Below are 14803 nucleotides of genomic sequence, written 5' to 3'. Positions count from 1 at the left end.
ATGAGCGCATGATGTACGGCGAAACATGGAAGGAGGATATGATAATTACTATATACCCACAATGCACATTTTGAGTTTGAGATTGTTCTTGCTGTTCAACATATTCATATGAAACATGATAATCTGGAACAAGCAGATACACACGACTTTCAAAACTTTCGCAGGACCTGTGTACGTCTATTCGTTTTATATAATTATATGTCATGTAGCTATGTTGGATATCCAGTGTGATTAGATAAAAGGATCTTTTTCTGTCTTTATCTGGGCACATTCTGGGTCAATGTCCGTATCAGCAACCAGAGAGCGTACCACCCAAACCCAAGTTGTGACAGAGAGTAACTATAACTTGGCTTAGGATTATTCAACAAAAAAACCTGACGTGCTTGTTCCACTTCCATAACTTTCTAACTCTCAAGTTCTAACAATCGAGCAATCCACACATCCGTTCGCCAAACCTATGCGCATGCCGTTACCCACAACAAACAACCTACCAGTCCCTCGCCTAGAAAGATTACAAATCGCTGAAACCGCATCCAAGACTTGTCTCAACCGTTTTGTAAAGTTTGTACGTGATGGTAGGTTCCCTTTATCAGTCAGACATTCCTAAGACAGTCACAGCGTCTTCACCAGAGCTTAAGACGAAACATAACTCCACACACTTTTGTCGCTTTTTTTTATACCGATAACCACGACACAGTATTTACGCAGTCTCATATTGCCTCTCTCTTTTCATGTAAGAAAAAAGCAAAGATCCGTCGTCGTTCCTTGGTACTTATCATCGCAGCCCGCTTCGGTAACCGAAGCCCAGTCGCTACAAAACCAACACCAGATTTTACTTCACCCATTTACTCTCACTTCCATCACGCAATCAATCCGTACCCTTCGTTGCTCAGACCCACAATCAGATACATCTATTTTACCATCTACCCGAGCCGTCCAAACATGCACCATTCCATCGCTAACACCACAACAATGACACCAGGAACATTCGTTCCGATGGACGGGCCCTCAGTGGTTCAAGACAGCGTCTCTTCTATCAACAGTATTCCAGGCCGCTCCATCCTCCTTGGCGTGATACTTGTGGTGAATAGTGTATGGCTTTTGGGGAAAGCGATTATGATAGTGGGCTGGGGCAATGACAATGGAAGTGATGCTGTTACCGGTACGTTTCCACACGCATGTTTAAGCGATCTTGGTATATGTCATAGTTCAAGACTGAAGAGAAGAAGCTAACATCGCTTTTGTCTGTATCAGGCAAGATTCCCCAGAATTATTCACCTACGATCAAAGACAGAACCAGTGCTACGACTACTTTTATGGAGAGAAACAACACCTTTGATACATGTGGAGTCCCTGATGTGGTCGAAGTTGATGACCGTTAAGTCATCGGTGTTGCGTAGCTAGACGATTATATTGTAATACGAATGAGGTTACCTGGCGATGAAGCGTGGGTGGGAGTTGTGGTGGCCACACTAACAAGAAGTTTACAGGTACAAATATATTTGGACGGACGTATGGAAAGAGGCTTGTGCAGACCGAGAGAGATTGCTGTCAGAGAGAAGGAGGTAAACCTAACACATTGGGCATCCTCAGGATAGTGGGCTAGTTTGGGGGTGTTTACGACGAGGATATGGAATGATAGGAATAGCTATAGGTATTTAGATGTAGACATCTGATAGACTGCAGCGCAACGCCTCTATTGTGTTATGTGGAGTACCAAAGTTTTGTTGAGTACCTTGACCTGCTATCAAGTAACAGCGCATTAGGTGTAGATATCTCTAATCACTCAACTAGTCACCCGCTATGAATGCCACAACCTCATGTCATACGAAAAAGCCTAAATCTGCACCTTCTTGAACGTTAACGTCTTCCCTGGATGCGGTATACTCTGTCTTCCCATCTCAATGTTGGGGTGCCTCTCTGTCTCACCATTCGGCATCCCGATGTCGTACTCTAAAATCAGCCTTGCTAAGATCATCTTGATCTCATTGGCAGCGAAAAAGCGGCCGGGGCACGCATGGCGTCCGTAACCGAAACCCAAGTTGGTCTCGTTGGTAGTGACGAATTGGTTGCGCGCAATATCCGCTGCCTTGCCGCTGGAACGTAGCTTGTAAGAGCGGAAGCCGTCAAATTCAGAAGAGGAGGGGTAGTGTTCGCTGTCGAGGTAGATGGCCGCGGCGGGGACTTCGATGAGAACACCAGCAGGGATGTATTGGCCGTTACTGAGGGTTATGCCTTTGAGAACGCGGCGGCCAAAGGATGCTAGATAGCGGGTTAGTTGCGATGTTTTCTTTCATGAGAGTGCGTATGGGAGAGGATCGGCAGAGCTTCACTTACTGACGCCAGGAGGGTAAAAGCGCGTAACCTCTTTCATGTAGCTATCAAGCTTCTCCATTTGTTGCAGAGCACGGGAAGTGATGATTCCACCGTTGTCAGCCATGGCATTGCGGATCTCTTCGCGCATGGGTTCGATGTACTCTGGTGTGACGGCAAGTGTGTACAGAATGTTCGTGACGGTCATAGTCGTGGTATGGATGGCAGCGAAGATGAGTCCGAGTTGGAAATGAGCAATTTGGTCGACTGAGTCTTTACCGTCAGAACGTGTGATCATCCACTGCAGCATATCGTCCGGCGCCTGCCAGTTGGGGTCCTTCGACTTGGCAGTCATCCTTTCCTCCACGATTGGATGCAGGAAGTCGGACAGTTGCTTCTCACGTTTGCGGAGCTGTTGAACTTCTGGGGTACGAGGAGCAAAGAAAGCCTTCGTGATTGGACGGAGTTTCTTGCAGGCGTTGACTGCAGCCATAAGATCGAGGGTATAGTTGACCGCAAGGTCGAGATACTCCGGGTGCTGGCATAGTTCTGGTCCAACAAAGACACGGCCAGAGACCTTTGCGACGACATCGACGAGTTTCTGGTTGATGTAGACTTCAGTGTAGTCGTCACAAGGGGGCATGCACTCTCGAATTGCGGCGTCGACCTCCGAGCAGATGACTGGGTTCAACCGAGCTGACATCATATTAGCTTCCCTAGCTCGCAAGCACCATACCTGTCAGAACTTACTTAGCGCGGGTGTGAGGTCAGACCTGACCGAATGGACGGCTGTGGATCCCTCGACCGCTAGTCTGGTGTATTTGACTTCCATGCTCTGTAAGCAATTAGCGTTGTTGAATGAGACATCGATGGCTATTATCCACTTGCATTCTTGACAGCTTCAGGGAAGCTGAGGACATCATCAGGAAGTTTCCGTAGTTCTGGAAGTAGGCTCAAAGGTACGACAACGTTGTCTTCGCCTATGGGGGAGTGAGTGATGGTCGATAGTTGCACTTCAGAAAGGTTGACATACCACTCTCTCCATTGATTCTGTAGATCGAGTCTTTGAACTAAAAGTGGCATAAGCAGATGTATCCCCATGTAGCTATAGGTAAATTACCTTGGTGTATCCATCTTCATACATCTTCTTCGCGGACGCGAGGTATGCTTGTCGCTGCTTCTCTCCGCCCTGGAGGCCGCCGAGGGTCGGGATACTCCCCAACTGGGCTTTGCGCTTGAGTTTGGGAACATATGCGCATATTGCGAAGATGAGTGCAGCTATCGCTGCAGTCTGCAGCGTGTGCGTCAACTGTGTGAGATTCAGGAGGTCCATGGTCGTAGGCTCTGATGTGGAAGGCGTAGCAGAGGAATTGACGTTTTCAAGCTTGCTAGCCATCTTTGCGACGAGCGGTCAAGTAGACACTAGATCCAATTCTGACTGCTGACCTTGCTGATGCTTGGTATCTGGGACGGGTAGGTAGAGAGTGTCTGGCCCGCAGGACGGCGCAATGTGATTGTCCTCCTTTATCACTAACAGTCCCCAGTCTACCAGCATTAGGATCCGTGGTGCGATCTGCATCATACGGTTCATACGGTATATACGGTCACTGTCCAAGCCGACTACTTGAAGGTGCCGGCGACGGGGCTGCTAGCCAAAGAGCCGTCATTTGACTGCTAGTGCGTCTCAGGCAAGGTCCTTGCCGATCACTAAGCCAAGGGTCTCCCTTTGCGTTTCGGAGTGGCCTCTTGAGTGCAGCTCTTGAGATAAACTTGCCGCAAGTCATCCAATTATCGTTCTTGCAATACGACCGAAGCGCATACAAAACAGCCTCTAATGACGCGTATGTGGTCGCCTTAAGGGAGCTTTTCCTGGTAGAGAGTTTGTTAGGAAGCTCCGGCGGAAGCATGTCGGCAATCCTCCTCTAGCGACATGTCATCACGCGTCCGTGCCGGCGGCAAAAGTAGGCAACGTTGCGATGTGTCGTTGCAGTGCGCGCACGAAGAAGTGTTTGTGCAACAATGGTGTCGTCGCGAGGATAGACGAAATGAGCTGAGACCCTGCTGCGATTGACGCCTCTGCCGCTCTCCGTCCATCTCGGTTAGATTCCTTTGCGGGGTTTGCTGTAACATCTCGCATGGGAAAACCTCCGAACGCACGACTTGTCATGTACTCCACAGGCAATTTTCCTTTTTTGCGATCCACCCTCCAGGCCATTGGGAGTCGAGGCCTGACTGCTTGTGCTGTTAGCTATTGTTATCCTAGTCGAAGCTTGCAGCATTAAATCCACAAATAAAATACCATGCCTGTCGAGCTGGTGTTGCGATACTTAGTGACCAAGATCACACAGCACAGCGTTTTTTTCTCCAGTCAAAGCAAACTGCACATATGCTATCAGTTATGGAGGACCCGTGCAGGTATCAACATTCGACACGAAACGATCATGCTCACCACTAATTGTTCGCTCAATAAGCACAAAGGCCGTTCCAGGGACATATCCACGCGTCGAGCCAGACACATGGTCACACTCATCATGTAGTACTATAACGATATGTGCACCGCCATGGTGATGACGGCGTTGTGCCACGCAGCGACTCTTGGTCAATGCAGCCCTGTACAGTCTTCGCTTCACCGTATTCCGCGTATTCAGTAACCGAGATGAAATGCCATCACCCATAGCAGCATCAATACGACATCAAGACCATGCGATGCAACCACGACCTTGGTCCAGCAGCCTCTATCGACGTACTTTGCGAGATGTGTTGTTCTCTAAACGTTACCACCACCCATGTCATTGCACACTTCCAAAGTTTCAGCACGGTCCGTACATCCCCCGCAAACTCCAAGCTCTTTTATCACTCCCCCGCTTCGCCAATCGTTCCAAGTATCATCGTCGGTCCGAAACGCAAATTACGAGTTACTCGTTCGAGGCAAGCGGTGTCAATCTGCCGTTGACACAATGCCGGATAACAGTTTCATCGCATGTATTGTATGCTGTGGAACTTTGCAAGCCTGTACCGTTCAGCACTTGGAGCAAAGTGCGCAATATGAGCATGGGTTGGCTTTATCTCCATCAGATCTGAGCAAGTGACAGCCTTCCAAAGCAGCACCACACGAAAGGTCTGTATCTTGATACATGGTCACTCGCTCGGCACTGCAGTTCTCTCGCTTTAGTGTATATAACGAATATATGACTGCTTCTAACGCATCAACATACATCGCATGTTTCCTGTCTTCGAGAGAACGAACGATTAACTATATCCTCTACTCACATTGTACCGAATTTTTTCTGCCTCGTGGTAAGGCCGTGTCAATCAGAGCATAATACTCTGCCTTTTGGGTAGCTTCAGCGCACACGGTCAACCAGCGCAATCTTCGTCAAACTGTACTAACCCACACTACATACATCCTCCCTCACAGCGTCTCAGCAACAACTATCGGCCCAGCAACCTCATCCCTCTTCTCCTTCCCACAGAGCTCCTCCACAATGGTAAGCGCGAAAAGTATTGCAGTCCCTGGTCCCCGACTCGTAATGATATTTTGATCAACCACGACTCTTTCCTCAGAATACTGCCATCCAGCCTGCACCACCTCGTCCTTTACGCTCGGATGACTAGTAACCGTCGTCGTAACCTCCCCTGTACCATCATCCCTCTTATGCGCGGCAACAAGCGCCGTCGTTGCGGCGCAAATTGCTGCAACCCATTTCGCCCTCTTTCGAAAATCGTTGATAAGATCCAAGACAGTATTGTCTCCGCAAAAGGTCTTTGCTCCTGGTGCGCCACCGGGCAATATCAACACGTCATAGCGCTCATGCGCATCTCCCGAAACCGATGAGAGTTCTTGGTAATCGGGCACGATGCGGATGTTGCGTGATAGGCTAACACATGATGTTATTTACTTCCAGTCACGCCCCCGAAACAACAAAGAGAAGGGTAGAAAAGTGTTTGGAGGTGAGACCACGGTTACCAAACATGAGACAACACCTTTCCGTCACTCTCGAGCGCGAATACGGGAGGACGACTAGAGAACGAATGAGGGCAAGGGGTTGTAGGAACTTACTGTGCGTAACTCTTGTTCTTGAGGGATACACCAGCTGATTTTACTTCGAAGCCAGCACGGGTCAGGACTGCCATGAGCATCAGTATCAACTACTACCTGTTCGCTTCTTTTTGGAGATTATTGAAGATAACTCTACCATGCTCGCCTGATTGGAAAGATCTGTGCAGCCTCATGCTATAGGTTGGCGGACAACGTACCGTCGTAAGGCGTGACGAATTCAATCTCCTCAGATCCATCTGCAACCAGTATCAGAGCTCTCGGCATATCGTTCGTAGTTGCAAATACTAGAAGATTTACACGCTATTCGAAGTGCAATGGTAACAATCAGTTATGTGAAAGTATGTTGATGAGGGACAACGTCGAACATGTCTCCGCATTTTAGCCAAGTGTGACGTATGCTGAGGGGCTCGGAAACAGCATGTCGGGCATCCCTTCATAAACGTTTCCTGCGTGTTCCGCTTATAAAGAAATGATAATGGACATCTCATTGCCTAATGTCCAAACCACTCACGTTTTATGTCACAAGACCAAAAGGCACCACATATACGCAGAAGAGTCATAAAAGATAGCATTGGCTCATCCCATCCTGTTCCCTCCAAGATTACGCCAGAACAATTCGGTCATCAAGGATATCACTAAAAAAGCACACCCATAGTCTCCGTATATACACGCCTCTTGCCTATGTGCTTTCCTTTGTGTATAATCGAAACGTTTGTGAGCGCCCACCTAGATTCGTTCCCGTACAGTAAAACTCGAGCGCCAAAAGCAGAGTCGAACTCAGCATCATAAAAGATGCGTAACCGCCTTATTCTATGCCTCTTCGCGGGTGTAACGGACAGACTAAAGAACCCCAGGATATCTCTCTTCTCTCTTCTCTCGTCTCTTCTCATAAGCTCATGCAATAAGAGAAGCAGGGGACCGCTCCAAAGGGCGCCACTGGTACGAGTACCAAAGTATCTCCATTGACCAGGTATTAGAGAGCGGGTTGATGATGCTGAGTAGCTTTCGTCGATGGAGCGCCTGTCTCCTCCATCTCAATCTGCTGGCCGGTGTCGGCTGAAAAAAGCAAACAGGGTATGTCACAAAAAGAAAAAAGAACAGAACAGAACAGAGAAGGAAGCTAGACCGCGTCTATCGTTGCAAAGGGTAAATCTCGCATCGCGGAAAGGGTTTGAGGTATCAAAGGCGGTGTGTACAAAAAGGACAGCAGATTGGCCTAGCATGACCATGCTCGAGATAGAGATAGAGAACTCCAAACACCAGTTACATCATGAAAGCAAAACAGACGTAGTGGTCGTTAATAAGCCACAAAGGGCCCCAAATCGGTTGTTCGGAATTGGTGGTGGATGGTAGCGGTGAAGAATGTGTGCAGGTATGCCGAGATCACAAGCTCATGGTTAACCATTCCTGTAAAACATTTGTTAGCATGTTACTATTTTGCTTCAGCACGGAATTACTTACCCATTCAGCAGGGCCAGATGATTGCAGGCCTTGGCCCATAGCACCCATAGGAAGGGCACCTAGATTCTGACCTGGGAAAGGACTGGGACTCGCAATCGCAGTATCCTTCCTGCGCAACGTAGGCGCTCTTCCATTCGTGTCGTCCGCATCTGCCATCTCTAGCTCCTGTGACTCGGTTTTACTTGAACCGCGAACACGTTTCGGCGCAACAGGGACACCGCGAGTCTGAGACAAGTTCACAGAACTATTGGACTTGGGTGGACCGGGAGCTATTGGAACTACACCGCTCGGTTTCGTAGATGTCGGGGTGGTAGCATTGGACATGGTACCAGAAGCTCCGCCAGAGCCGGTGGATTTTGGAGACTCCGACTCCGCCGCTTTGTGGGACGTAGGCGTCGTCACCGGGGTATGCGCAATGGAGTTCTTTCGGGACGATTTCTTGGAAGATCGCGTGGATGTCGTGCCTACAGGTGCATTGCCGCTACCCCGATTGCGCTTTTTGATGACATCGGTTTTGAGCGACAAAGGCCGAACAACGCCGTGCAACTTCAAGAATAGACCGCATGCATTGCAAAGTGGGTGTCCCTCAGGGTTGCGCCGCCACAAAGGCGTTGTCTGGGTAAAGCAGTTGGTGCAGGTTGTGGGGGCACCGCCTTCGCCTTGCTTTGAGCCACCTGGACTTTGAGGTCGTGATGGGGCTGCAGAACTAAAGCCAGACTCTGGCGGCGAATTGGGCGACGAAACGAGGCCGTGCATGCCCTGGTGCAGCATTCCAGCAGCGTTAGGAGTTGAGCTAGTGCGGGGTATTTTCTGGCGTCGTGGATCGCTTCCTCGATTGCGTATGTCGCTTACAGAGGCAGCCGAGCCATGCGTGCGCCCAAGACTGCCCCCAGGGCTCCAGTGATCTTGCGGTGAGTGCACCATTTCGGTGCCGCCAATTGTAACAGTCTTGCGTGGGGGCCCGGCCGGATACCGCGCCTGCATGGGGTTGAACTGATTCGAAAGATTGGTTTCCCATTGGTAGCCGTTGTTGAAATCAAGTGACCCGTCCTCCATGTGCGAGTAATCTTGTGATGGCATGGTGCGGTCTGCAAACGCGCTGCCTTCGTCGTCTTCGGCGTCTGAGTCTGCGCCAAAGGTGAACATGTTCTCCTGACGTCCCATCTGCATCTCATGCTGCTGGCGCAAGGGCAGGTGGTTGTGGAGCACTTGAGACGGATCTACGTGACTCGACTGGCCGAACGACGAGGCTGAGAATGGCAGTGAGGAGCTCGCGCTCGTCACAGGGCTGAAGACGGAGTCATTGCCACCGGGGTTGAAGATGAACTGGGGCTGCATGGAAGTCGACAGGTTGGAAGGTCGGTGAGGACCGTATGAGGCGCTGCCGTGTGTGTTGCGAACGTCCATGCCACTCCTGTCAAAGTACATCTGGTTGTCTTCGGGTATGGGTTGCGGAGTGGAGACGGTGGAGGGAAAAGCGGAGCTGGGTGGAGAGTAGTAGTCGGTGGAGTTGAGGGAGGAAGCCATGGAGTGTTGGTTGAACATGTTGGAGTTGAAGGCGTTGTGGCTCATGAGTGGCGAGCCGACAGGAGAGAAGCCGGAGAAGCTCTGCTGGTAGGGCCCTGCTGAATGTATGACGGGGTCCTGGTCGTGCATAGAGAAGGTGTCTATGGAGAAGGGGACCTGTGCCTGTGAGGCTGGGAAGGTGGGGGGCTGCATGGAGTGGCTGTCGAGCGAGTACTGGTGCAGGTCTTGCTCGGCCTGGGCATCGGTGGGTATCATGATGCTGTTGACGGGAGGGACCAGAGGAGAGGCTTCAGCGCGCCGCTTGGGAGGCTGATAAGACGTTAGTTGTGCTCTGTTGGGATGTGATAGGCAGAGAGATAAGGAACTCACTCGTCGCTCGTCGATGCTGGTCTTGCGGACGTGTCGCGGAACGTAGCCAAATTCATCCTCTCTGTGGATAGCAGGAGGCACTGAAGGGGCGGAAGCGCGGGCGAGGGAGAGATTATGGTCGTTGGCTAGATGCGGCTTTCTTATCGGTATCGCTGGGGCAGATGGATTAAATGGAGCCGCATCATCATTCGACAATTCGGGCGACAGGCCTGCAGGACTGCCGACGGACGAGGGAAATATAAAATCGTCCAGGTTCATGGCGTCGTGGGGTGAGTTGGCCTGTACCTGTACCTGTACCTGCGCCTGCTGGTCTTGCGACTTCCTCAACTGCTGGGCGATGCCGCTGGGTGCGGATCTTGGCGGCGGTCTTGCGCTCGAACTTGTTGGCGGCGGCGGCATCATTTCATTGTTTTGCGCATCCGGAGCGGGCCTATTCAGCAGAAATCACAGTTAGCTGAGCTGGTCGTGGACAACAAGACTCGCAGTGGTAGCGACGCAAAAGCAAATGGCGAAATGCGTACCCTTTATTGCGATCCATCTCGGCGCGCCGCATGTTCATGGCCATCATTCGCCATGTCAAGTTCTCCATGCGCTCTGCATTGGGCAGCTGCGTCTTTGCTCGCGAATACAGTTTCCAAATTTGCGTACCCAGCGGATCGTTCTTCTGCAGTTCTTCTGGCGATTCAACGCTGGGCGTGCCCGCATCGTTGCCAAATGCTGGGAATATAGCATCCTGGAGCATGCCCCTCTTGGACGTGTCTTCGGCCGACTGTACCTCCATGGCGCCCGCTGCTGTTGCAAAGTCCATGGGTTTGCAGTCGGGGTGGTGCCCTCTTTGGTGGGCGGCAGTAATTGTGAGTGTGCCTCTCAAAGGAAGGCGATGATGTAGCTGGGTCGGCGCGTGCTCTGAATCGGATGGGCGCACCCCACGTTAGCTGCCAGCTGCAACCACAGCCGAAGTAGGCCCTGAGCGCTGGACAGGCAGACTGCGCGGCCGACGAGTGCAGTGCTAGTAATATTTGGTAGTCGCTGTGGTAGGCTTCCAGAAGCCCGTGTAATGTTTGCGTGTGGTTGCTGAGCGAGTGCCAACACAACGGCCTGGTCACTGAATAGATATTGGAATGCCTCTGATGTCGCCCACGGGGAACAAGCCTCGAATTGTCGCGCTCCCGGGACCAGTGAGCGGCGCAATAATTGAATTGCAGCGATGCGGGCTCCAGCATACGACGGGCAGCCGGTGGCACTGGGTGGGTCGTGAGTCGTGACGCTGGGCCTTGGTGAGAAGAATGAGATGCAGTGTGTGGAGCGTTCGGCACCCACGCTGCCCCCACCACTCACTCTCGGACACCAATCACACGTGCAGCCAGAGGCCCATCCCTGGGCTATGCCTGGACGTGCAGCCTAGGGTCCTGTTTGGGGCGTTCCCTACCCTCCAAGTGCTCTCGCCCCCTCTCCACAGTGTCGTCAAATGCGCGACTCATAAAAGCAATACTCGCAAGCACACGACATGCCTACCTGACGCATTTGCTGCGACACGGGCCCGCTTGGGATACTACATGGAATGCGATTGACGGACGGCGGTTTGGCATCCTGGGCCGCACGGGAGAATGCTTGCCTTGCCGCTTAGCATGCACGCCCTTGTTCCTATCGAGACCGCCTGAACCGTGCTACCAGAATACTTGGGAACCCCGGACAGAGTCTCGGAGGCCAAAGTATGAGCGGGAAATTTATCGGACTGCTCTCATCCGGATGGGCACGAGTACACCACTCACAAGACACATGCCTGAGCTTGGAACACACACGACTACTCCTAGGCCCTCGGTGTTTTGATTCGAGAAGGACTAGAAGAACTACCTTACCAGCTGCACAGCGCTGATCCCAGGACGTCACTGTCCCTCGCCAATGTTCCCTCTTGACATGTTCTACTGCGCGACTACGACCCACCAACACCAGCCGGCAAAAGCTTACGCGAATAAATAGCCCGTCTCCATTGGCTCCTGTGCATTGCCTACCCGCTCCTTCTGACCGTCTACAGCGTCTAGCAACAAGCCGATTCTGTACGCCTACGCTACCTTGAGGCCAAGGAAGCACGCTACCTCGAGTGATTGATCCACGCTACCTGTAGACGATCGAGGCAGTGGCTGCGGCTGTAATTTACAACACAGGGAAAGTGTGCCTCGCCGCCCGTCAACGAGAAGCTTGTCAGCCGACTGCATGTAGCTTATACAGGAGCGGTAGTACCGTGTCTTGTGACCACCGCCGAAGAAGAAAAAGGGCTTTCACCGCGTCTACACTTCCTACAACATCTCCATCGTTTACCCGACTGTGGAGTATGTCATCCGAATGGTGCCGAGCTCTATCGCGCTCGGCACTTCCTTTCCTAGATTTCCCGATAGCCTCACAATTTCAGGGTCTTTGTTTACCAGGTCCACAGCTATCGATGGGCTTGTGCGACAACGGATCCACCGCCCATAGCGCCAAAGCACGTGGTGGAGAGCGAACTGCGCTTCTAGTGGCATCCGACAACGCCTGCCGGTACCAAAAGATAAATCCCAAGTTATGGCGCGCTCAACAACAGCAACAATGCGGCTGACGCCGTTGGTAGCGGGCGCTCCTTCCGACAGCGCATCCTTTAATGCTACCACAATCCACTTGTTCACAACTTCACTCAAGTTAATGCCTGGGGGGCCTGAACAATAGCATCGTTCTGCGGTTCCGCAGTTGTATCCGTACGCCTGGTAGATACCAGGACACTGCAAGATCCAACGGTGACGCGGACGGTGGAGACGACCAAACTGTAAAGTCGAGAACAACATGCAGCTTGTAGGCCGCTGTCTTCGGCCTTACCTCTTCTTCTAGAACGTATGCACATTGTGCTGCTCAAGATCTCGAACCATCTCTAGGGCCACATCGAGAGCAGGGAAGACTCGACGGGTTCGTCTTCTAGACGGAGTCTTGAGTACACGCTATTCGACTGACAACTGACTACGTTGCACGCTTCACTAGCAACGACAGGTCTCAACGATCTCGAGACGACTTATGCGGTACGTGTGGATCGGACGCGCCGTTGCTGTCTCCATCTCTCTCGCTCTCGGTCCCTTCAATTTCCCAAACGAACGTCAGGTTTAGCCGCGAACTGTCGTCCCTAATATCACCTTGCATGGTACTGGTAATTGGTGGACTCACTTCATGCAGCATATTGCTTTTCAGGTCGAACTGCTTGTACCCACCGGGCTACCCACCAAAATAAAGGGTCCAGGGAGATGTTGATCTACCCACTCGCGACCGTGGCATCATGGCATTACTTCGGCTGAGATTCATCTAGTACCAGCCGCAAACACCAATGTTTGGTGTTGCGCGTCCGCTAACCTGGAAACGATCGGCTAGATCCCTGTTGACCAAATCGGTGGAGTTTCACATGTCAAAAGCCGAAGGACAAGAAGGTACAAACATACGTTTACAATTAATCCAGTGATTATGCATCTGCTGCAAAGGATCAAGATGCCACTAGGTATTTACTCATCAATGACAGAACCACCATGCATAGACAAGGTTCACCAGATATTGAGCAGCAGCACGACCCCACGCTCGTTGCCCCAGAGAGTTAAGCGGCCTAAGCTGTGATTCCCTGTCTCATGCAAGCCCCAAAAGCCACTTGCATCTGACTTGCATGCAGCGCAATACAGCAAGGATGTGGAGCCTAGACGCTTTACTAAACCCGACTCAATCCGCTCTAACCTCGCTTGTCGCCGCATTGCCGACTTGGGCCACGCTACAGACGCAGATGTCGTTCAACACACTTCCAATTTTACCATGCTATTCTGCTTTCTGCGGTCTCTGGCTTTATCCTAATCTTCCAGCGCGCGACGAAGCGACGATGGTCCGATGTCGCTATGCGTTCCGCCCGTCTCTAGTGTTTCGTGTGTCTCCATGGAACCGCGGAAATGTCCGTTGCGAAAGCACGCAATATCTGATTGCATGCAGTATCCTCAAATACCAAAATCCACAACAAACGCGGAACTACCCAACCGCCCGACCCGCTAGCAATGCAACAACACAGCCCCCCTCCCCCGTCGTCAGAAGCGACCAGGACGGATGCACATCTTTTTTGGTCGAGTTGAAACATTGGCTGCTGGTAGGGCAAGGTTGTGGTAGCATGTCCCTACTTGATACGAAAACGCGGGATGCCTGTGGGGGTCCGTGTACGTGATTCATTTAGACGTGATATATTCGATAAAATTCGGGGGAAATTTCCTGGACGGTGCCCCTCGAGACCGCTCTTGGGAAAGAGCGACTGCGACGATCCACAGTTGGGCACACAACGGTTGGCCATCGAGGAAACGGGGCGATCTGGGTAAGACGTGGGAGATAACGGACGGGAAAGGGTCCTGCTCGTGTGCTTGCTTCCGTGATTTACTTGTCGCTGACGCGGAGGGCTCGCGTGCGCAGGTTCCGTTTCTGTGTATAGTACGTGCCGGCTGGCGCTGGTTCCATGTTAGGTCAGCCTTGGTCAGCACAGCACAGCGACTGCATGTCACTCCAAGGTATTGTAGCGATCAGGGCCTTTTTGGAGCCGATGTCAAATGGGTGGAATGACGTCTGACGGCGGTACTCGCCGGCCTTAGGCCGTTGTAAAGTGCTCGGCGTACATGGATAGCGAAGTGTTGCGTGGCTCGGCGAACGGCGTGAATGTGTGAATAGCCTCATGCTTGAGGTTGGAGACCGTAACGAGGTCGAATGACTGAACAATCGAGGGCAATCCCAGGCTCCCGCTAATTCCTCATCAGCCTCCCATGGTCATCACAGCCATCCATCATCTATCCATCCATCCCAGGTAGGCAAGGTCTTATTCGAGGCATCCAGCCTTGGCGTTCCAAGTGTGAGAGAGAAGATGAGCGGAGCGAGATCGAGTTGACCGAGAATCCAGGCACAGAGAACCAACGTAAACTGTTTTCAACCTCACAACAAGGAGGACCACGACCCCTACTTAAGCACACGCTCAGACAAAACGCATAGATAGGAGCAGCGGTGCGCCGCGGTGAGACCATCCCTCGTTATCATTGCGCGATTGAT

General features: G+C 51.7%; 3 protein-coding genes across 3 annotated transcripts; 1 reads left to right on the top strand and 2 right to left on the bottom strand.

Moving 5' to 3' along the window:
- Positions 1 to 972: 972 nt before the first annotated feature.
- Positions 973 to 1382, top strand: J4E82_005836 (uncharacterized protein; the record flags this gene model as incomplete). The annotated part of the gene is made up of 2 exons (XM_051732097.1): positions 973 to 1162; positions 1255 to 1382. The coding sequence occupies 2 exons, from the start codon at positions 973 to 975 to the stop codon at positions 1380 to 1382; spliced, it is 318 nt and encodes a 105-aa protein (XP_051588117.1).
- A 455-nt stretch (positions 1383 to 1837) lies between these two features.
- J4E82_005835 (uncharacterized protein) lies at positions 1838 to 3709 on the bottom strand (the record flags this gene model as incomplete). Its single annotated transcript, XM_051732096.1, has 6 exons — positions 1838 to 2262; positions 2338 to 3009; positions 3064 to 3148; positions 3211 to 3293; positions 3347 to 3383; positions 3434 to 3709. 6 exons carry the CDS (start codon positions 3707 to 3709, stop codon positions 1838 to 1840), a joined length of 1578 nt encoding a protein of 525 aa, XP_051588116.1.
- A 4047-nt stretch (positions 3710 to 7756) lies between these two features.
- Positions 7757 to 10538, bottom strand: J4E82_005834 (uncharacterized protein; the record flags this gene model as incomplete). Its single annotated transcript, XM_051732095.1, has 4 exons — positions 7757 to 7780; positions 7835 to 9670; positions 9731 to 10160; positions 10252 to 10538. 4 exons carry the CDS (start codon positions 10536 to 10538, stop codon positions 7757 to 7759), a joined length of 2577 nt encoding a protein of 858 aa, XP_051588115.1.
- Positions 10539 to 14803: the final 4265 nt, after the last annotated feature.

The sequence above is a fragment of the Alternaria postmessia genome (genome assembly GCF_024291825.1).
Source record: "Alternaria postmessia strain BMP 2775 chromosome Unknown scaffold_32, whole genome shotgun sequence".
NCBI classification, from domain to species: Eukaryota; Fungi; Ascomycota; class Dothideomycetes; order Pleosporales; family Pleosporaceae; genus Alternaria; species Alternaria postmessia.
Note: the sequence above shows the minus strand (reverse complement) of the source record. Positions and strands in the feature narration are given on the sequence as shown.